Below are 24,327 nucleotides of genomic sequence, written 5' to 3'. Positions count from 1 at the left end.
TTAGAGATGCTATCTTGTACCCGATATGGCATTCCTTCCTAACTAAACACATCATAAAATGTAGGTTAAAAGTTCAACTCTGGTATTTTGATAAGGTCAGTAGGTAGTCTTGCAATCCTAGTCCTAATATTGTGCATCAGGACACATTCCCAATTACAGCTAAGCCAAGCTGTATATACAGCTTCAGGACTGCATGGAGATTTCCATGTCTACCGCTCAATGTTCATGCTCAGTGTATGGGCCAAATCATATGTTCATATCATATGCTATGTTGGAGGCCATAGCCTTTAGTCTCATGCTTCAGCATCATCTCCAAAGATGACTGAAAAAGGCATATATGATTTGTTTCAATAAGTTTTATTGAAGCATGAAGTGCTGTTTTCCATGATATGACCTTATATATACTTACCTAATGTAAGCTTCATAATAACGAGCTCTACTAGAAAAAAAGAATATGGAGAAAAAAGTATAATGAATTTTAATGAAATGATGAGAAAGTAAATGTTATATTGTACTTATTAATGGCTACATTTGTATTTACCCAAACTTTCCCCACAGGATTTAATTCATAAATTATGATGATGATGAAAGAAAGCAACAATTTCTCTTAACTGATTTTTGGCTTATCTTCTTTAGACATCTTTCTACTGTAATTATGCAACAATCTATTAATGTTGTTGAATTTATCTGATTGTATTAATCTGACCAATAAAGAGCTAGTTTGGTCTAGGGGCTCAGGCACCAAGCTAGAAACTGGAAGACCAAGTGTTGTAATCCCTCCTTAACCTGAAAGTCATTGGGTGAATTTGGGCCAGTCACTTTCGTGACCCGTCAAAAGCGCGGAGGACAAAATCGCGCTCGATGAAAGCGCGCATGTGACGTCATCACAGCGCGATGAAAAAAATTAAAAATTGAAATAAAATTAAAATTAAACCAAGCCGATTCACATACAGGTAAGGGTTAGGGTTAGGGTTAGGGTTAGGGTTAGGGTTAGGTTAAGGGTTAGGTTAGGTTTAGAGCGTTAGCGTTAGGTTTAGCGTTAGGTTAAGGGTTAGCGTTAGGTTTAGCGTTACGTTAACGGTTAGGTTTAGGGTTAGATTTAGGGTTAGGTTAAGGGTTAGGTTTAGAGTTAGGTTTAGGGTTAGGTTTGGGGGGGTTAGGGTAAGGTTTTAGCTTTATTTTTACATTTTTCGATCACAGCGCGATGTTTTCGTCGCGCTGTGATGACGTCAAATGCGCGCTTTCGTCGAGCGTGATTTTGTCCTCCGCGATTTTGTGGTGGAACCGTCACTTTACCTCAGGCCAACTCACCTCACAGGGTAATTGTTGAGGTGAAAATAGGAAGAAGGAGAAATTTGGGTATATTTGCTGCCTTGTTAGAAAAATAATGTCAGGATCTAAATAAAATAAATAAGTAAATCACATGGCCCAAAGGATGATAGTAGTTGAAAAATGTAACCCATATCTGGCTTGTAAGCTACAACTTAATCAAACAGATCAATAGAGTTATGTTAAAATTAAACTAGACAATGAATAAATTAGACAATCGAATATAACAGTTCAAGGTGTTTAAAAAAAGTAACACGGGGATTGGCATTTTCAACCAAATGTAACATTTTAGTTTACACTATAAAAATATTTTGGGATTTACCTCTTTTTGGATGATCGTCTACGTTGTTCACAGTGATCTTTTCTGGAGTATGAATGGCTCCCAGTTTCCATATGTTCATGACTTCCAGCGCTTGCATGTTTTCTGTTTGCCATTTTGGACATGTTGGCATTATTGAGGTTAGCATTTGTGGAATTTGGAACTTGCTTCCCTACCGAGTTGTGGTTGTGATGGCTATGATGATTATGGAATAAAGAGTTTCCTGTTGGTGGATGCACATTTTTCTCAGTCGTGTCCACCATACACGAAACCAGTGGCCTTTGCACATGCAGGGGGCGATGGGTAGTATTGATCTGTTGAAATGAATCCCTTGTATCAGTGCTAACATGATTGATATGGTTTCCAAACAGGGCACCATTTCTCTGAAATATAAAAAGTGATAATCAATTAATAACGTAAAATTAGTTTGTTTGTCTTCACGTGTATATCCTGTGTGGGTTCACTTGGCATCCTCAGGTCAGATAGTCACATTGCTATAATACCACAATACCCTCTTCTAAACAGTCTTCTGTGTGATACGGGAGCTACCTATGATCACAGAAATTATATCACAGAAATTGAAAATGGGCCAAGAATATTTTGTTAATCTATTCACACAGAGATACTACATCATAGAGACATAGATTCACATGCCTACAGTTAACAGCTAAGCAAACTGTATTACCCACCTCTCCCCAAAAGTGTTTATAAGCTACATTTTAAAGAGCATGGTGCTTGTTACGATTTTTTGTTATAATTACATGATAAAGTCATTCCACAACTACAGTGACATAACCAACAATCTTGAGAGTTCTGTGATAACATAAAGTTATCCTTAATTCCATCTGTCAGTTGTGTGGCTCTAGCTAACTATCTATGTGCAGAGATATGGCTGTCAAAAAATAGAAGACCTCCTCAATATTGAGCCTATAATGAAATAGCTTGGAAATGAAGGGAATGTACCAATTACTTTGTGGGAGGAAATTCTTGCATTTGCCTAGTAAAGGGGGGAAGTCTATTTTATAAACTGAAGACATCTATCATACAGCCATTTACTTTATATACTTCTTCCTCCTCATGATGATTTTGTTCTGGTTCATCCTCTTGCAAATCACAGGAGATAGCTCGCCGAATTTCAGGTCCAATATCATGAAGTGTTCTAAGCCCAGCCTACATATGTAAAATATAACCAAAGTATATTAGAAATGACAAAACATTTTTCTTTTAGATTACACATTTAATGGGTTTATGCCAAAAGTGTCTTGCAAACAAATGGGGCTGACATGGAACTTAATTGTTTCCATTCCAGTCCAGTAATACATAAACATTCCCAAATATATATTTCTACTTTTCTGGGTTAAAACCCCTACTTCTAGATTTGTATGCATACTAGAAAAGAAGCAAATCAGAATTTTTTCTAATAAAAAGAGAAGCCTCTTAGATCTAGCATCATATTTTTACTTTTAAAAAAAAAAGAATAATGCTTCTACAAGTTAGAAAACATGGTCACATTCTGGCTTTATTTCTTCCTCTTTGGGGACAAGGGAGTTTTAAAATCAAAATGGTTGCATTAGCTTTGCACACTTATTATTACTATTGCCATTTGTACAAAAAGAAACATAGTAAGCCTGCAAAAAAAATATGCTGCTGAAACATATCCTGACTCCAATTTCTAGTGGCATACTTTTATGTTGGATGATTGAATATGGCCCAACCCTGACTGTCTCTGCTTTTAGTAGAGTATAACTAGCCTAGCATGGGATCAGTCATGGGCATTGCATCATGCTAGTAAAATCTAACAACACAAGCCTTACAAACCAGTATTAAGTTAAACTTTAAAAGAAATTGGAAGGCTTCTCAATTTCAGATTCTAAGAAATAGCATCTCCCACATTAATTAGGAATCCTAAACTGAGTATTTGAGAAAACTATATTGAAGGCGGCAATGGCAAATCATTTCTCTATTGCTACCAGGAAAATTTCCTGGATGCAGTCACCATATGTAAATTTCAGCTTAAGGGAAACCTCACTCTTTTTTTAAACCCACAAATGTATCAGGCTATGCTTATTGTAGTATAGGTTCAGGCATTCCAAAACAAAATGTGAGAATGACAGGGATGCATGTTCTTCTCCATTCTACTCTCACTATCCACATATGTTGTGTGTTAGCAGGTACCATCTACAAGACAAATATAACCCTGTTTGATTCTACTTGTTTGCACTATTTCATAGGGTTATCAGAATCTAGGTTTCCAACTAGTTGAAACATCACATATATGCTCGGTAAACACATTTACAGTCCTCATGGAATTCTTTTCTTGTAACAGTTCGTATATACATGTTCATACCTAGTTATCCTGCAAAATAAATTGCTTAGAACTTATGTGATTGCTTAAGAAGTAGATTTCATCCAATTGTTGAATTTTTAGAGGAATTATAAAATATTTCTATAATAAGTTTGTCAATAACAGTAAGAAGCAATGATCATAAATATGTTTCTTGCATAATAAAATATGATCAAAATAATCATATAGCAACAGACCATGCTCCTTATTAGAGAGGAAGTTTATAGTTTCATACGTCTGTATCAGGGGTGGGTTTCGACCGGTTCGCACCGGTCCCTGCGATCCGGTAAGTAACTTCCGGGAACGGCGAAGCCCCCCCCCACACCCGCGCGCGCCCGCACACCCGCGCCCGCTCCTTACCCAGTTTTTACGAATTCTGCGCTTCCACGCATGCGCAGAACGCATACAGCGCCTGCGCAATCCTCCAGGAGCAGCTGGAGCATCGCGCAGACACTAGTACGCATGCGCGCACCACGCACGTGCGCGCCGTGTGCATGCGCGAGGACACCGCCAGCCTCGTTCCAACCGAACCGGTTGGAACGGGGCGAGAAACCCACCCCTGGTCTGTATATATTTTTACTTGTGTATATACATACATACATATATATATGTTTGTGTGTGTGTGTATATATATGTGTGTGTGTGTATATGTGTGTGTGTGTGTGTGTGTGTATGTATGTATGTATGTATGTATGTATGTATGTATGTATGTATCATAAAAAGAAAGCTTTCAATTTATTTTGGCACAGAGAGAACTTTCCTTTTTGGACTTTTAAGTTATATAAAAAATAATGATTGGTTGGTTACAAAGGCACCACAACATGAATATCACAACTTTTAATGCCTATAATGGAAAATAAATGTTCTTTCAACTACTCAATAGAATAAAAATATGGAAATCTATTTTTAATCTTTCTTCAGTAAATCCACAAATATGTACATAAATGATTGAGCATTTATATCTCCCATAAACCCATGTTCAAGGACATATTTTAAAGCTAAAATATTTATAGTCTTGTGTTACTTCATCAATTAGTCTTCCTGATTCTTTGATAAACATAATGCTACCAACATTTGTCAATTTTATAAGCAAATATGAAAAAATACCATTCAAAACCTAGCTTTCAAGGGTTCAAAGGAAAAAAGAAAGCTTCAAAAGCCATTTTCAAATAATTGACAAGAAAACATAAAAACATGGATAAAAACATGTTCTGTTTCCTTGGAGGTGTAGTGAAGTACCTTGCTTATTTTTTCCTATACTTATAGAGCACTATGATTCTACAAGAAGTTCACAACTCACCCAAAATCAACCAGCACACACAAAATTAAAAAAAAAAAAAAAAACCAAATCAAATCCCATAGTACAGCAAGATAAGCACTACTTTGTTTCTTTCTCCACAATAAAAAAAAATCCTGTGAAATAGTTTGTTTTCACTAGCTTTCCAAGAGAAAGACCACCATTGGAGGAAGTCTATTTTATAGTGTTTAAAACATTGGCTCTCCCCTATTGGGCATCTATTGGGTAGATAGATGGCATGAAGGAGACATTCCTGAAGATATTTTAGTAGCTAAGTATGTAGGACTTCCTAGATAAAAACTAGCACACTTTGAATTATTCTTAGAAGCCTATTAGTCACCATTGCAGATCCTGAAACATTAATATTATCAGTACAAATTCTCTCATCAGCCAAAATGCAAGGTACTGTATTTTATACCAACCATATCTTTCAAGTAGTGTTCAAAGGTAATATATATGTTACATCTGTCTATTTTAGAGGTATCATGGGTTGTGATACTATTGCTGTGGCCTCTTTTTCCATAAAGTGACTCTGCACCAATAACCAAAATTGGGGAAATATCTACAGGTTCCACCTATTTATCTAGCAATAGATAAAGGGAGAAATTAATGGTTTACAATGAACCATCAAAATATTAGTAACGCTAATCATTTGTTAACAGAATAGAATGAAAATAAATATGGGTAGTACATCTCTGGGATCATATTAACTCTGCTAGGTTTTAGCCAGATATCTTCAGAGACTTGACTGCTTTTTTTAAAAAAAAAATCCTTGTGATTCTTTTAGGGAAGAGGTAGCCAGGATAAGAAAAATAAATCTCAGTTAGTCTCCAAACTGTCCAGCCAACAATTCAAGTTAAAGCAAATAAAAACATTAGGCTCAGTAAAAATTTTTAGACTGCTTTAATGAATAGTAGAGAAGGGCTGCATTTGCATGAGCTTGAAAACACTTGTTCTGAACCCTTTTCACTGAGTGCACAGCCTTTCTATATAGGTGAGTGCTACTGTGAGTGGATGATGTATGTGTGCACAATAGGAGATGTATTTAAATTTCTATAGTCTATATTTCAGCTTCATGCATAACTTCAAAAATGCATCCATCACAGGAGAAGGAGCCAAGGTCGCGACAATATGGTCGTGCGGTCTTGATGCTCTGAGACCGCCGCCAATACTTTTGCCCTTGGGTGGTCCAAACGGATGTAAACCGTCCCAAAGAGATGGTAAACAGGAAGAATATGTCTTGCTGATCTCGGGGATATCACAAAATCCCTGAAAGAAGCAAGAGAAGTTCTTCAAGCCAGTGGCAAAAAATCTAGCCAAGGCTGACAAAGTCGGGGCAGTTCCAAAACGGAAGGATACAGAAAGAGAAAGTGTTTCTAGCTGGTGAGGAACTTTTACTGTTTTAAAAAGAGACTGCCTATAAAAACTTAAAAACTAATTTAAATTGAAGAATAGAAGAGTCAAGCGGCGGAATTAAATTTGGAATGGTTTTGGACAGTGATTATCTTACTTTTTAAATGCTATCTTCATGGATGGAATTTATGCAAGCCTTTTGAAATGGATGGATTAAGTTTTCTTCTTCTACCTTCTCTTTATGATTCTCTGTAATATATAGGCTAAAGTTTTCCTCTTTCATTGCTGTGGGTATTTTTCAAATTCATTTAAAGATTGGACTCTTTCTAACTTGAAATACAAAAAAGATACAAAAGGAAACTTTTTAACAGCGTTAAAAAGTGGGATGTTTTTGTTCTTTCACGGATTGTTTTTGACTTGGCACCACAAGATTTTACTGCTTGGCTACAAAGAGTGATAAGAAGGGAAACACACAGATGGCCCTTTGAAGTGGAAACAACATCCTTTGTGAATCTATGCTTTAATCTTATTAACCTTCCAAGCTAGAGCAGCTGTGTTTGTTAGAATGGCACAACTTCAAAAAATTGAAGTCTCAAATTTGCAAAAGATACTTTCAGAAATACAGAAATTATCAAATATATATGAAAGAATAGATGAAAAACTGGATTACTTAGAGCACATAACAATAAAATATGAGGAAAAAATTGAGGATATTTATCAAATGCAAGATGGGGTGATTGAAACTCAAAAAACTGAAGTGGAAAATGAATATAAAGAGATTAAACCTGCTGATATTGATGGTAATTGGTTTGTTCCTAAAAATGGAAAGAATGGAATACTGAAAGAGGAAGTAAATGGAGAGGAAATCTATTCCAGAGAGCAGGATATAGAAGAAAAAATTAAAGAATCTATGGACTCAAAGAAAAAAATCTACTAGCAAAAGTATTGATAACACTGCTGACAATCAAAGATAAGCTGAATAAGGAAACAGAAAGAGGGCATCAAGATTATATGAGAGATCTTACAAGCAAGGAGTTGCTAAGAGAAGTCCATACAAAGCTGATCAAGAAGATGATTAGAGGATTGGCACTACAAATGGCAGAAGATATGAGATTGTTTTGTTATTGGAGAGATACAGGTTGATAGATGGAAGAATATAACTTAAAACTAGTTAAACTTAGTGAAATTTACTGATAATAGTTAAATAAATAATTGATAATGATAATAATGTATACAATGTGTAGTGTTATGATAAGTAATAATTGGGTATGAATATTGAATGGTACCCATGTAAGGAGGATTAGCAATCCCTTTGGATTATACATAAAGGATAATAATAATAACAACAACAACAACAACAAAAATCTACTGAAAGCCCAACAGATGAAACAAGAATACAGAAAAGATGTGATAAAATCAAGAATGGAACAAAGCACTACATGGCTAATTACTGGAAAAAATAAAAGATAAAGTGGACAGTGAACAAACTTGATTATGGTTAACAACAGGTACATTAAAGAAAGAAACAGAGTCACTAATCCTGGCTGCGCAAGAACAAGCTATCCGCCCAAATGCCATTAAGGCCAAAATCGAAAAATCCTCTGATGATGCCAAATGCAGACTTTGCAAAGAAGCTGATGAAACTGTTGATCACATATTCAGCTGCTGTAAAAAAATCACGCAGACTGATTATAAATTGTGACACAATTCAGTAGCACAAATGATCCATTGGAATTTGTGCAAAAATTATAATATTAAAACAGCAACAAACTGGTGGGACCATCAGCCTGAAAAAGTCACCGAAAATCAGATGGTCAAGATCTTGTGGGATTTCCGTATACAAACGGACAAAATACTGGCGCATAATACACCAGACATCACACTGGTTGAGAAAAATAAGGTCACAATCATAGACATTGCAATACCAGGTGATAGCAGGGTCGCCGAGAAGGAACATGAAAAAATCGCAAAATACCAGGACTTAAAAATCGAAATTCAACGACTATGGCACAAACCAGCAGTGGTAATTCCAGTAGTAATTGGCACACTGGGTGCTATTCCAAAAGCACTGGAATTACATTTAAAACATTAAAAATTGACAAAATCACCATCAGTCAAATGCAAAAAGCTGCACTGCTTGGATCTGCACGCATATTATGAAAATACATTACGATGTCCTAGGCCTCTGGGTGGGGCCTGACTAGTAACCAATGCCAAATCTGGTGAAACAACTGGCCGCTGTGATACAAGTGTATAGTAATAATTTAGAAACATTAATGTTTTGATTATTAGGGGGGAAATGTTATGATACAGGATGTAGTCAAATAAAAGGAGGGATAAGAATAACAATGCATAAATAGATATGGGTATAACTTAAGAAACCTGGATGTAAACTTTAAACAGTGATTTGGAAAGAAGGATTAGAAAACTTTGTTATTAAATATTATGGATGTTTAGCTAGAACAGGACATAAGGATTTAGTGTTAGTGGAGGATTTTAGAAATAGTAACTGAAAGGCCAGTATATGGTTATGTATTTAACTTTGGTATATTTTATGATGAAGGACGTTTAAACAATTATAGTCAAATGAAAATGGAGATATAATGATGGTGACATGTATAAATATTTGAGTTAAAATACTTAAGTTAATATGAACTATGTTTGTTGACTGTGGAAGAGATGCATGAAAGGTTTTTTTTTTGTAACCAACTGATACACTTTCTATAGCATGTAAAGAAGGATGATGTATTTGTTTTAAATTAAAAATTTAAAAAAATATTATTAAAAAATATATCCACCACTTCAAGTTTAACTCTGATTCAACTCTCCCCAGTATCATATATGGGATTGGGCCTTCAATTCCAAAATCCTTTACAGTATATGTCATCTTATGAAGGGGGCAGGGAACATTGGAAGTAAAGAAATAAACCAATTCTAAAGTAAGAATCAATGGTTGGGGAAAAACAATCCAAGCTAAATGAATTGCAGATTATGCTTCCAAAGCAGAAGCATTTTCAACTTTCACAGACTTCATCTTAATTTGATAGCCTAATTACTTTATCAGATCAAGACAATGTCTTTCCAGTAGGTGGTTTTGTAACACACAAGATTATAACTTAAAAGTGACATGATAATTTACTGCAGCTGTTCTTTGGAAACATGCTAATACCAACTATTTACAATGACATTAATCATTAATACACCCACATTCCCACACTATAACTTTTGAAAATGCAAATATTGGTTTTCTTTTGAAAAAAATAAAATACCCCAATAAATAAAACATTTGTTCTTTTAAATTTCCAGAGAACTAAATAGCTTTCATAGATAAAATGCATTTCATTATTAACAAGTGCCATGTTTATGTGATATATTAGTAATAAGAAACCATATTCGCACATACAGCAAGAATTACAAGAATTATATTTAAACCCTAATGCAAACAAAGTTCTTAGAATAATAAAATCTAAATGTAAGATGTCTGAAATCAGGTTTAATTACTGCTAACTCATTTCTTCCTCTTTCCATATAAACTGTTAGATCTATATAGGCGATACTTGTTAATGCAGTTATTGTAAAACCTAATAAACTCACATACTATATCTCTTATGTAGAAATATAGATGACTGAACTGCTACAATAAATTCTAAACTATATTAAGGATCTATAATGGAAATTGTAGTTAATGAATAACAATGAAATTTGAGCTGTCAGATGTTATGACTCAGCTCAAACAATAATCACAGGGGAAATGCAACTTTCATGATGCAAATAATAAAGTTCACCAAAACATTAATAATCAATAACTAGAGGAAACACATCTAATACCTAATCCCATCAGTGAATATTCAACATTCTTCCACCCTTTCATTAAAATAAATGCTGCTTGGTTGACTTTAAAAAATTACTATTCTTTGTAAATTTTCTGAAAACAAAGTAGAAACCAATCAACCAATCGCTGCTATAAGACCTTACAGCAAACACAAATACCTTAAATAAGAGAAAACTATCCTAATACTTTAGATTTCACTTACCTGGTTTGGTTTATACCATTGAAAAGTTTCTTTACACAGAATCACTACTAATAAAATACTGCATAATGCAGCATTATACCAGTTAAGACACCCACAATTCCGGACCACACACAATCAAAATATTAAAACGTGGGGCACCTACACTGTAGCAATGGATATAAGAGACGTAATAGTCAAGTCCAAAATCCACTGTAGCATTAGAATTCACAGAGTCCATCCTATCTCAGTGCCTAGAAGCTGTGTTCCCTTCACATTCCGTACACAAAGAGGTCTGCGTTCTATTATTAAATCCTGTTCAGCTGAGCTTGATGTGAGCCCAGTATGAACATTGCAGGCCAATGAAGTAAAAGCACAATGACGTACAACCCCCATTTGCATTTGATAACCATTGAAAACCTTTTTGGAATGTCATCATTATATGTTACTACTCTTATGGTAGCTAATTGAGGGTTATAAGTACTGCACAAAAATAGCAAAAGAGAATTCTACTTGGTATTTTACAAATTGCAATGTCGTTATCTTTTACTTTACTCTGCAATCAGCCAGGTGTATTGATTTGTGTGTACTTTCTATGGCACAGTCTATTAATGGACACGTGTCATAAGCACTGGCCATTCACGTATCCACTACTAAACACTATTTTTGAAAGTCTATTATGAATGTTTATTGAAAATATTCTTCCCAACTCAAACATTGGACCACAATTTCCTTTTACCCAGGAAATGGCCTAATTGATTGGGATTGACAGGAACAACATGGTCAGTAGCTACCAAGTTACGAAAACAAACAAATTTATCATTAAATTAAAGCAAAAGATTAAATCAAACTACTTAGTTACAGGAAATTAATTTTGATGCAAAATTTTGGGTATTGTCACAAAACAGCTTCATGGAAGACACATAACTCCCAATTAGGAAAACATACTGGTGAGAGACCTATTGTCTCTCTTTCAAATGATATTTCTTTTTTAAAAAGTTTTTTAATTTTTAATTTAAAACAAATACATCATCCTTCTTTACATGCTATAGAAAGTGTATCAGTTGGTTACAAAAAGACTTTCGTGCATCTCTTCCACAGTCAACAAACATAAATCATATTAACTTAAGTAGTTTAACTCAAATATTTATACATGTCACCATCATTATATCTCCATTTTCATTTGACTATAATTGTTTAAGCGTCCTTCATCATAAAATATACCAAAATTTAACACATAACCACATACTGGCCTTTCAATTACTATTTCTAAAATCTACCACTAACACTAAATCCTTATGTCCTATGGCTAAACATCCATAATATTTAATAACAAAGTTTTCTAATCCTCCTTTCCAAATCACTGTTTAAAGTTTACATCCAGTTTCCTTATGATATACCCATATCTACATATACGTTGTTATTCTTATACTTCCTTTATTTGATTATATCCTGTATCATAACATTTTCCCCCTAATAATCAAAACTTTAATTGTATCTAACTTAGTTCATTATTTATTATTGTTGTTGTTGTTGTTGTTGTTGTTGTTATTATTATTATTATTATTATTATTATTATCCTTTATGTAAAAGAGATTGCTAATCTTCCTTACATGGGTGTCATTCAATATTCATATCCAATTATACTCATCATAACACTACACATTGTATGCATTAGTAACATTATCAGTTATTTATTTAAGCTACATCTATTATCAATAAATTTCACTAAGTTTAACTAGTTTTAAATTATATTCTTCCATCTATCAACCTGTATCTTTTCAATAGCAAAACAGTCTCATATCTTCTGCCATTTGTAGTGCCAGTCCTCTAATCATCTTCTTGATCAGCTTTGTATAGACTTCTCTTAGCAACTCCTTGCTTGTAAGATCTCTCATATAATCTTCATGCCCTCTTTCTGTTTCCTTATTTAGCTTATCTTTGATTGTCAGCAGTGTTTTCAATGCTTTTGCTAATAGAATTTCTCTCTTTAAATCCATAGATTCTTTAGTTTTTTCATCTTCTGTATCTTGCCCTCTGGAATAGATTTCCTCTCCATTTAATTCCTTTTTCAGTATTCCATTCTTTCCATTTTTAGGAACAAACCAATTACCATAAATATTTAATCTCTTTATATTCATTTTCCACTTCAATTTTTTGAGTTTCAATCACCCCATTTTGCATTTGATAGACATCCTCAATTTTTTCATCATATTTTATTGTTACGTGCTCTAAGTATTCCAGTTTTTTCTCTATTCTTTCATATATATATGATAATTTCTGTATTTCTGAAAGCATCTTTTGCAAATTTGAGACTTCTATTTTCTTTTGAAATTGTGCAATTCTAACAAACACAGTTGCTCTAGCTCAGAAGGTTAATAAAATTAAAGCATAGATTCACAAAAAACATTATTTCCACTTTTCTCTGATTAGAAATATACTTCAAAGGGACATCTGTGTGCTTCCTTCTTATCACTCTCTGTAGCCAAGCAATAAAACCTTGTAGTGCTAAGTCAAAACAACCCATAGAGAGAAAAGTGTTCCATTTTCAATACACAAAACTCCAATCAACAAATCCTCCCAGCTTCCGAGCAGCAGTAACAGTGTTGAAAATCTAGTTTCCTTTTGTATCTTTTTTGTATTTCAAGTTAGAAAAGAGTCCAATCTTTAAATGAATTAGAAAAATACCCACAGCAATGAGAGGGGAAAACTTTAGTCCATAGGTTACAGAGAACAATAAAAGAAAAAGTAGAAGAAAACTTCTTCCATCCATTTCAAAAGGCTTGCATATATTCCATCCATGAATATAGCATTTAAAAAGTAAGATAACCACTGTCCAAAATCATTCCAAATTTAATTCCGCTGCTTGATTCTTCTATTCTCCAATTTAGATTAATTTTAAGTTTTTATAGGCAGTCTCTTTTTAAAACAGTAAAAGTTCCTCATCAGCTGGAAACACTTTCTCTTTCCATATCCTTCCGTTTTGGAGCCACCCCGACTTTGTCAGCCTGGGCTGGATTTTTGTTGCCAGCTTGAAGAACTTATCTCGCTTCTTTCAGGGATTTTGCAATATCCCTGAGATCAGCAAGATGTATCCTTCCTGTTTACCGTCTCTTCAGGACGGTTTAGGTCCATTTGGACCACCCAGTGGCAAAAGTATTGGCTGTGGTCTCAGAGCATTGAGACCACACATACATCTCATCACGACGTTGACTCCTCCTCTCAAATGATATTTCTTATCTCCAATTTATCATTGCCCTTTCCTAAACAATACTTCCAAGCAACATCCTTGACTTTGAAAAGTCAAGTGGGGTTACTTAGTAAGGCTTGAGATGTTGCTTCCAACTTTCATTTGGGCACAGATTAATAGTTTTCAATTTAATGCACCTCCTGTGTTCTTTAGATTACAGGTTTTTATAAATCAGTGGTTTGGAGGGGATCTTGAATAACATATCAAAGATCCTATCAATGTTATTCTTACATTAATTTCTTCTGTATTTCTTTTCCTGGCTTCTGTTGAAATGCAGTGATATTGTAAGATGAGTTTTTTCAAAAATACAAAAATAAATTTTTTCACACTACATACTGTTACAGATCATAAGCATATTGAAGGAAATGCATTACATAAATCATAATCATTCAATAACAGTTTCCTGTATTTCTGGGAATTTCCCCAATTTCTCACAGTGCTTTCTTGAGAAAATCTACTTCCTACTAGATTAGATCTTTCTGTCTCTAGATCTGAATGTTTTTCTTTTCACAGCGGTTGTATTTCAGATATTTATTTAGTAAATTGTTCCTATTCTTCAGAACATAGTGCGTTTATAATAATGGACACTTTTAAGATTAATTTCTGAATCCATTGTTTAAAAATATCTTTCATCACATCTTATGATAAGGTATTTTGCTCTATTTTATGTGAATAAGTTATATGCAAATGTTTTTCTCCTTTAATTGTAATTTTTAGTTTCTTCTAGCACCCTCTAATGTCCAACATTAAAATTCCCATCTTATCATGTTTTTTTTTTAAAAAAAATTCAAAACAACAGCATTTTCCCTTGGGAAAAATTCTTATAATTTCAAAAACTTGTTTGAATCCATCTGGACTCTTAGTCCATTTATAAATTACCAAAATCATGTTCTAATTACCCTTTTGTTATTTATTCCAAAAAGACATTTAAAAAAAATCTTAAGCTTACCTTTAAAACTTATTTCAATGATTAAAAGAAATTCACCCAGTGCATATTATAGCTTGTCAATCAACATGTTCTAAATAATTGAAAAGCAGTTAAAAACCAATTTCCAAAAGTGAAATGAGACTCAGCAGAATTTGTTTCCATAAGGCTACAATGTGGGTATGAGCTTAATAGAAATCTCTTGACAACACAGTTGCTGAGCTCATGAGCTGACTGCAGAAACCTCCATTCCTGCAGTTTACTCATGAGAAACAGCTATCCAGATGCAGGTCAATCTCATCACAAGGCTGTCTCCATGTCTTTGGAGACATCTGCTTCATCATGAATCCTCCCTAGATGTTTGGCTTCAAGGGATTTCTGCTGAACTGAATCCACTCAAGGGTTTCTAATTTTTTTCAGTCTGGCGTTAAAGCTTTCCTTCCACCTCAGAAATGGAAGTTAGCTGGTAAATTTTAATGGTTTTTTTTTTAAAAAATCAGGAGTGGATGATGATGTCATTTGTATAGGATGTTGTTGTTTCTGATAAACCTGAATCGACTTTTGCTGATTTAAGAAGGAGTGATTAAACTTTAAAGATTTTACTGTAGAGAATCGGGTCAGATAGAGGGTTCTTTAGGACAGGGGTGTCAAACTCAAGGCCCGTAGTTCAGATCCGGCTTAAATCTGGCCTGCAGGACCACCCTGGAAAAAGCAAAGGACTGGCCCGCATTGCCTTTGCCAGCAAAAACGGAGCTTGGGAAGGCCAAATGCAGTCCTCCCAGGCTCCATTCTCAGCTGTCATGGCCTCTTGCAGCCCTCTATCAGCGAAAATAGAGCTTGCGTGTGGCCCTTTCAAGCTCTGTTTTCATTGGCAGAGGACTGCAGCAGGCTGTCACAGTAGAAAACGAGTGATGTTCAGCTGAATATGCCCACCCCAGCCACACCCACCCACAGCCAGATGTCAAACATAACCCTGATGTGGCCCTCAATGAAATCGAGTTTGAAACCCCAGCTTTAGGAGATGGTTGCAGGAAGGAGTTTTTTTTGTTTCTTTTTTACTCTGCACTTTTCTTCTTTTCTTTTTTCCTTTTTAGCATATTTTTACTCTATAGTATATTAACTTTATTTGTATAATATGATCTTCAATAATATTACTACCAAAAAAGGGGGAAATGGAAGTTAGCTAGTTTTCTACATGGAGAGCAGTGAATTATATAATCCATATATAAGTCTTTACAGCAGAAAAATCACATTCAATACTGAAAAGTATAAACAGGAGGGTCTTTCCCACAATATTCAGGAATGTTTATATAGAACAAGTTTTGGATTAAAAAGTAGTTTCAACTTTTTCCAGGTTCATGTAATTGCTTTCCCATTCCTGCATATATTTAGAACCACAATCCTAAAAAAAGATGTTGCTACTTTAATGAGGTCTTTGAAGACATTGCCACATGTGTGAAACATAGTTTTGAAGGACATGCCCTAACCCTAATCCAGACCAACAATAGGTTGGATTAGGGTTCAATCAACAATGTAGTTCTAACCATCTAAATATGCCAAGAGATGCTAATGCTACTGAGTGGCAAGAAAAGTTCTCTTTTTCCAAAGTGTCCTCTGAGGTTTTGCTCTTTTTTTTGTACAATGAAATATTTATAATTGTAAATATGCATATAATTAATTCAATGCATGTGTGTAGAATATCCCCCAAAATGAATCCCTATAGGCCAATCACAATATTTTTTATCTTTTCAGAGAAAACGTTACTGTACTTAAGAATATTTGAAGATCATGCATCGGAAAGTAAATTAGTATATGGGTGTAGTATCTTTCACAGTATCTGTTGGGCAGAGTGGGGCTTCAGGATTTAATAATGGTGACCTAGACGAGATGATCTGTGGTTGGTATTTTTAGAGGCAAAATACTCTGTTTTGTAGATCGCAAACAACTGAGCAAGGACTGATGGAGGGAGGGGGCTTCTGCCATTATATTCAGGTGTCTTGATTTTGATTGGTCTTTAGTCAAGTTATTTCAAATTGGTGCAAGTTGGTAAGGTCCTGGTTTTTTGTTCCTGATTCTGCTTGGTTGTTTTGATGGTGGTTCCTAATTTGTCTAGCATGAGCAAGGTATTTCTACAAAGATGCTTTAAGAGGCTGGATTGAGTTCAGGTCCAAGTCTGCAGGCCTGAATAGCTGTGGGTTAGGGGATCTCCCAGAATTAGGGACTAACCATCTTTGGCTCTGAAATGGGTAGTCCTTGCCCAGGCAAAGTTGGTATGCAAATTGGCATTTCTCTAAACTCTAGTTGCCTGCTCAATGAGCAGGTGAAAGCCATAGCATAGGAGGACATTTGCACAACTTAATCTTCCACACAATTGTGTCCATGGGTAGACTGGAAGGTTCATTCATTCATGCTTTGGCCATTTCTCATTTGGACTGTTGCAATATGCACTACATTGGCTGCCTTAAAGACCACTCAAAAGTTGCAGATAGCTCAGAAGGTAGTTTTGGAGTGCCTAATTCATCCATGCAACCAGAGGTAGGTTGCCAATTTTTTTACTACCAGTTCGGGTGCGCTCGCGCGACCCGGGTAGGTGGCTGGAGATTCCCGCCACCACTACCAGTTCATCCAATCCGGGCCAAACTGGGAGCAACCCACCTCTGCTGTAACCTCTGTATTCTGCTGCATTAGATTTAAGGGCTGGAAAGGACCCTAACAGTTGCTTAGTCTTATGCCCTAGCCAATGCTGTAATCCATACAATAGTACCTTGAAAGTTGATCATTCAGCATCTTAGCACCACTAGCAAAGGAGTATTTGCCACTCATTGAAGCAGTCTGTTTAACTATTCCACTCCTCTTATCATTAGGACATTTTTCTTGATGTCTATTGCAACATCTAATTTTTTGTAATTGAAATACATTTCTTTTCCCATCTTCTGAAAAACAAAACAATTCTGCTACATTCTCTGCAGACAGTCCTTCAGATACTTGAATACAAGTATATTGTTTTTCCACATTCTTCTCTTCCGCAGATCATCAGTGCCTCCAACTTTTCCTCATGTTTTTTTCTTACAGATTCCTTATCTTGGTTGTTCTGTTCCAATTTAGCAATGTGTTTTCAAAAATGAGATATCAAGAACTAGATACATGTTCTACATAAGAACTGATCATCAGAGAATACAGTGAAAGAATGACTTCCCTTGATCCACCTAAGAACTGCATCTGTTTTTGTAGCTCATGTTCAACTTGTGGTCCACCAACAAATTTAAATTCATTTTCCATGCACTGCTACCCAGTCTGGTTCCCCAATCCTCCCAAATCCTATAAGCATGCTTTTGATTCTTTCTACTTTTGTATTGTTGTACACATTAATCTTGTTGGTTTCTGCCTATTGTTTCTGTTTCTTTTTTTTTTTGAGAATTTTTTTTATTGTTTTAGTTAAACAAAAAGAAAAAGAAAAAAATCATCTTTCGTTACATCTTGTTGAGAGTGTATCGATTGATTACAAATATATTCCGTGCGTTTCTTCCACAATCCTTACATATACTTCATTCAAATCATGTTGTACATTTTAAGTCAAGAAAGAAAAGTTATGTATTTTACTATCCCTGTACCATAATTCTCATTTGGTTACCATTGTTTAAACATGTTTTTATCTAGAATCATTTATATTAGAAGACACAACCACCTGGCGTTCATTTGCAATTTCAATAGATCTCCAATACCATTACACCTTTGTGACATATTCTAAAATTAATTTGGTTAAGTAAGATATCTAAGCATTCCCCCCCCAATAACACACCTGTATGTATCATTAAATATTGTCCATTAACATTTCATTGTTATTATTATAGTTAACTAAAGGTTATTTACTGATTATCTCACCTCTCCTCTCCAGGCCCTATTGTTTCTGTTTCTTAAGGTCCACCTTAAATGTGGACATTGCCTAAAGGTATTTGCTATATATAAACCTGCAGTTTATAATCATTTTTTAAAAAAATTTCATCTTAGTCATTTATACATACAATGAGCAGCACAAAGTCTTGGTTAAGCATAATTGTTAAGCCAACTTCTATCCATCAAATGGCAACATAGCTCAGCTCACCTTTTGTCATTTAGTACACTTTTTGTTATCTTGTACACCTCCTAACAGACTTTGCCTCAAATTCTCATATCTTAAACATATGTACTTCTTTTATGTATAATATTACTTCTCTCATTTTGTCTGGGCTATTTCTTTTCATTGTTATCATAGATAACAACCAAGTTTCACCGATAACTATAAATGATATTTTCTTTCCAGCCTTAGATTTCTCATTCTTCCTGTTTCTTCTCCATATTCTGTGCTTTTGTAGTAGTGGTAGGTTCCGATACGGTTGGAACAGGCCCAGCGGCGTCCATGCGTCTTACTGCCTCCACGACGCTCCAGCTGCTCAACAGAGCGTCACACAGGCACTGTATGTGCCATTCGTGTGCGCAGAAGTGTGGAAGCCTTAAAAGACAGGTAAGGACCTGGGGCTGGCAGGTGGGCCCTCCGGAGCACCGTACCAGAACGGTATCCAGTGCTCTGGGCAGGCTCTGATACTCTCATACCGGGGCATACCGCCTGCAACCCACCACTGTTTTGTAGACACTGGAATTTTTAGAACCTGAAATATTCCTTGCTATATTTGTCTTCCTATTCTTATTAGATTCTTGCTAGGCTTCTTTGTGTTTTCACTAAGCCATCTGAATGATTTCATATATAATAGTGATCTGGGAGAAGTTATTGGTGCCACAGGAGAATGCAAAAAATGATGATTTTTAAAAATATCAATGTTTATAAATATCAATATTACATCCACGGCTGTGTATCACGAAGAAAACTCAGACAGTTTGAACAGCCTTACTTCTTTCTCTCTTCAGGATTATTCTTAAATATTTGATCAGTAGCCAAGGTAATGACCATTACCTTTTAGATAATGAAGCTGCACTGAATGGTGCAAATGTGGCTTTATGTCATACATATGGATTTCAGTTTTTTACATTTTTAATTTTAAACTTTAGCAATAGCACTTAGACTTATATACCACTTCATAGTGCTTTTACAGCCCCCTCTAACCAGTTTACAGAGTCAGCCTATTGCCCCCAACAATCTGGGACCTCATTTTACCCACCTCAGAAGGATGGAAGGCTGAGTCAACCTTGAGTCGGTGACATGTGAACTCCCGAACTGCAGCTAGCAGTCATCTGAAGTAGCCTGCAGTGCTGTACTTTAACCACTGTGCCACTGTGCCACGTCCATCCTTTTGGGGGATTGTGAGTGAGAAGAACTTCCCCTGACTCACTGCAACCTTTTTGTGATGAACTATGTTGGTAGGGGGGGGGTGTCTCTATTTGTTCAGAGTTAGAGGCCAGCTGGGCAGAACTATTAGGATGGCAGAAGTGAGATCTTCCAAAGTAATGAGATTTATTATGAAATTAGTTCTATTTGCTGATCAATGGGAACATGGTGTATGTTGTGTGAGGCACACTGGCATTTGGTAGTGTTTCAGTTCTGGATTTTGCCAGTGTGGGATATTAAAGGAACATGAACCCAGAAGCAACTTTTCGTGACTATATAGAGAGATCTTGAGAGTGTGTAATTTGAAGGAGGAGGAAGGTGAGTTTTTTTGCTTGTCCAATTTCTTAAAAAACTTCAACCATAAAAAGTTTTCCCTCACACCAATTCTGCATTTGCTTTTGAGACCACAAAACTGAAGAGTTACATATAGCCTGCAGTTCACATACCAATGGCACTCATATATGTTATCTATATTCTTACAAACAGTTTTGCTTCATCCTTCCATCTTTGGCTGCTGGATTGGCTGGTAATATCATACTTCATTCCTGACAATGAACTATTATCTGCCATCTTCTTCGTTAAGGATAGCAGGCTACCTTATGAACTGCCGGGAAAGCTTCCTAACACAATCTGATATTTCACTGTTGCCTCTCAGGATTTGCTTCCCGAGGAGGTGTCCTCATTTTGCCCAAGGGTAGGGCCATCTCTACTTCTAGCAGACCCTGAATCAAAGCTTTACATCCTTTGTCAAACAATGTTTCATAAAGAGCTCTCTTTATGTCCTTATCTTTCAGCAAATGGGAATGGGATAAGTGCAGGCCAGCTTTTTCCACTGGATGATCATGCCCATAAGCTTCACATATTGGTGGAAAGATATATGTAAACAGAAAAGCCCTTGCTCAGATTTATTAATGCTTCTATACAACCATACTCATCTGTCCCTAGAACATGCAGCATTATGTCCATGTTGATTTAATTAATGGGATACTTTCTCCCAACATCTTATAGTGTAGCTATTATGTTGCTGTTTAGGAATGAGTGCACATGAAAATAAGAAGTGTGGTAAATCCATGTACATTCACAATATTTGGAGGTGTCTCTTTTCCCTCAAGGGACATTTTCAAGCTTCTTTATTCCTATTGTCAATGGTTCTTCTGAGATCTTCACGTATGCAGAAGACAGTTCATATAGAAAGGTTACTTACACACCACTTAAATTCACGTGGAACCCGGCTCTCATACATGATGTTGTGGAGATTGGCATCTTAAAAACGTAACACCTACCTTCATCCTATCTGCTGCGGATTCTCTAAAATATTCTTCACTTACCTTTCAACCCACAGCAAAAATAAGATTACTCCTCTTAATGTTGAAGGGCCCCAGGCATCATTACAAAGAACAGTCCTTGTAGAATTGCTGATTGCATCTACAGCTATTTTACCTGTGGTTATTAATAAACTTGCAAGATGGTTAGTTAAAGTGTAGGAAAAACAAAGTCACCTGTAATGCAATGGTGGTGTTCTTTGCAGGGTATTTTCCCACCAGTCCTTGTTCTTTCCGTTTCTTGAATTTCCTAAAGTAGTCCTGTATCAGAAAGGTGGCATAGAACTTCCCCACGGTTACCTCATCATCTAAATGAACAGACCAGAGAGATATCTCCCACCTCAGTGCATTTCATTAAAAGCCAATATATACTCTATCCAAGTGAGGAAAAAAATGTGCTCTGTACATTAGGGTTCTGGCTTATAACAAGGCAACCTGAATCTAGCATAAAGCAATGTTTAACAGGCAAACTAGGCTAAGCAGTTAGAAGCAGATAAGTGAACTATGTCTTATGAAAGGAAAATAAATTATTTTATTAGAATTCAAAGCGGAAGCAGTTCTTTTAAGAGGCTGATAGTTACATCGACCCGAAATACTTTCATCCATTTGAACCAAATTGTTTAAGATATAAGAGAATCCTGGGAAATTCTCAGGTTTATTTGGACTTAGTCCTTTTAAAGAAGGGATGTGCAACTTTTTAGGCAAGAGCTGCATGTTGGAGACAGTAAAATCTAACTTTAATTAAGCAACTAAACTGACAATTTTCCCTCCATGTCAAAAAAAATTGTAATTTCACTATCAAAATTTTATGGGGGCTGCATGTAGCTTTGACATTATTGATAAAAAGAGCTTATTTTTATAACAAATTCAAAATGTCGTTATTGTTATTCACCTAACTTTCTAAGCTATTGAGTTGCTATGTAGGTTTTCTCTGAGTGACAATACTCAGCTAATTATAATTCATATAAAATAAAGTGACAGGTATCAGAAATCAGGCTTTGGAGCAAATGCTACTATTTTAAATGTATGTCCTTACACTGGAAGCTTTGCTTCATGGGGTCTTTAAGAAGATTTTATTACGGAATACGAAAGAATTTGGCAGATGTTAGTTTCCAATAACTGGATATGTTGAATAGTATTATGACTATTAAAAGATATTACTCATGAGTGATCGTTTCAAGAACAAGTTAACTTCTAAGCTTGGCACACAGTGAGATTCTCATTGCTCTACTATTATTCTACTCACTGACAGATTCCAGATCTCCTTTGGATGGCCTTCCACACTTTGGTGGTAATTTGAAGGTACAAAAGGGGCAGTTTTTTCTGAAAACTGTGAGGAGTTTCTTTACTAGTGTTATAATCAAATCAGAGGTGGGTTGCAAATCCCGTTCCAACCGGTACCCGCCCGCCCAAGCTCCTTACCGGAGTTTAAAGGCTTCTGCGCTTCTGCACAGGGCCAGGCACATGGCACGTACAGCTCCTGCACGATGCTCCGGGGAGCAGCTGGAACGTCACGGAGCATCACGGAGGCGCTTGAATGCATGCGTGCACTACTCGCATGTGCATGAGCACTGAACGTGTCCATGAGGAGGCGGCATCCTCATGGATGCGTTCAGTGCACATGCACATGCGAGTAGTGCGTGCATGCATTCAAGCGCTTCTGTGACGCTCCGTGACGCTCCAGCTGCTCCCTGGAGCATCACGCAGGAGCTGTACGTGCCATGCGCCTGGCCCTGTGAAGAAGCGCAGAAGACTTTAAACTCCGGTAAGGAGCTCAGGAGGGTGGGTGGGCGCTCCAGAGCACCGTACCAGAACAGTATCTGGTGCTCCAGGCTGGCTCCGGTACACCCGTACTGGTGTATACTGTCTGCAATCTACCACTGAATCAAATAAATTGTTTTGCTACCATATCTGATTCTGTTTTCAGAAAAGAGATTTTTTTTTAAAAAAAAAAGATTCATCCATGTTACTTTTTACATCATTGCAAGATGGTCTTAAGTGCCTTCCCGAAATAATGTTATTATTCTGGTTAGATTAACAGTACTACCTATAGAGCAGGCCCATATTTGGTAATGTATTTTATATTGTGCTCCATTAGAAGAGTTAGAAGGACAAAATTTAAGATTTAAAGTCACTTGGTTGGGAGTCCAGTCTGTTCCAGGCTATCTCTTAAATAGCATTACTGAGCCTGATCTTATCATGTGACAAAATGTCTTTTGAAAAGGTCCTCATCAATCTCCATTTGTGACAAAGGAAGGTTAGAAGTCCTAACAATTTAAAGTCAGGTAATTTTATTTTTTAAATCATCACACTTATTTAACTTTATTTGAAAAGGATGAGAGCATCTAATGTGTAATCTACCTTGGAAACTATTTTCTTAAAATGAATCTCATTGAGGCTACACTGAATTAACTTCTCAGTTGAACCATAAAATGCCCACGGAATAGTTGCACTGAATGTTCCCCTGTCCGTATAAACAGAATCCTTCAGAATTTAGTTCAGTAGAAAATCATGCAATACTGACATGCATTTTGAGCCTACACAAAAAGGAACTCATGGAATGATAAGAATTTGATTTTTTGATTAGGCCAACTGCCTGTATGTTCTGTCCTGCTCGGTAATGCCTATATTAATCTAATATGTTGAAGGAGACACCAACTAACGAAGTACACACCTTAAAGACTACCTCTGAATAAAAGATGGTGCTAAAACTTGGATGCCATAAAAGTAATAAAAGAAATGAAATCTGCACACAGATCTGATATTGGTAATGGTTAAGATACCAGGTGTCAGGCCTGGAAGCTATCTTTTACATCTTTTGGGCCTTGAGGCCTGCCACATTTTCTACTGTGAGAAAA

The 24,327-nt window shown here is 35.9% G+C and overlaps 1 protein-coding gene across 3 annotated transcripts in view; it reads right to left on the bottom strand.

Moving 5' to 3' along the window:
- CACNA1D (calcium voltage-gated channel subunit alpha1 D) overlaps window positions 1-24,327 on the bottom strand; it is a 230,413-nt gene that overhangs the window by 12,929 nt on the left and 193,157 nt on the right. For 2 of the 3 annotated variants that reach the window (XM_032211813.1, XM_032211814.1), the window contains 4 exons: window positions 21,647-21,777; window positions 2,705-2,818; window positions 1,652-2,031; window positions 410-436 (listed from right to left, as the gene is read on the bottom strand). In XM_032211813.1, coding sequence (XP_032067704.1) covers window positions 410-436; window positions 1,652-2,031; window positions 2,705-2,818; window positions 21,647-21,777 — 652 coding nt within the window. The remainder of the gene's footprint in view (window positions 1-409; window positions 437-1,651; window positions 2,032-2,704; window positions 2,819-21,646; window positions 21,778-24,327) is intronic. The other variant, XM_032211815.1, reaches the window with a different exon arrangement.

This window comes from Thamnophis elegans, chromosome 2, assembly GCF_009769535.1.
Source record: "Thamnophis elegans isolate rThaEle1 chromosome 2, rThaEle1.pri, whole genome shotgun sequence".
Taxonomy (NCBI): domain Eukaryota; kingdom Metazoa; phylum Chordata; class Lepidosauria; order Squamata; family Colubridae; genus Thamnophis; species Thamnophis elegans.
Note: the sequence above shows the minus strand (reverse complement) of the source record. Positions and strands in the feature narration are given on the sequence as shown.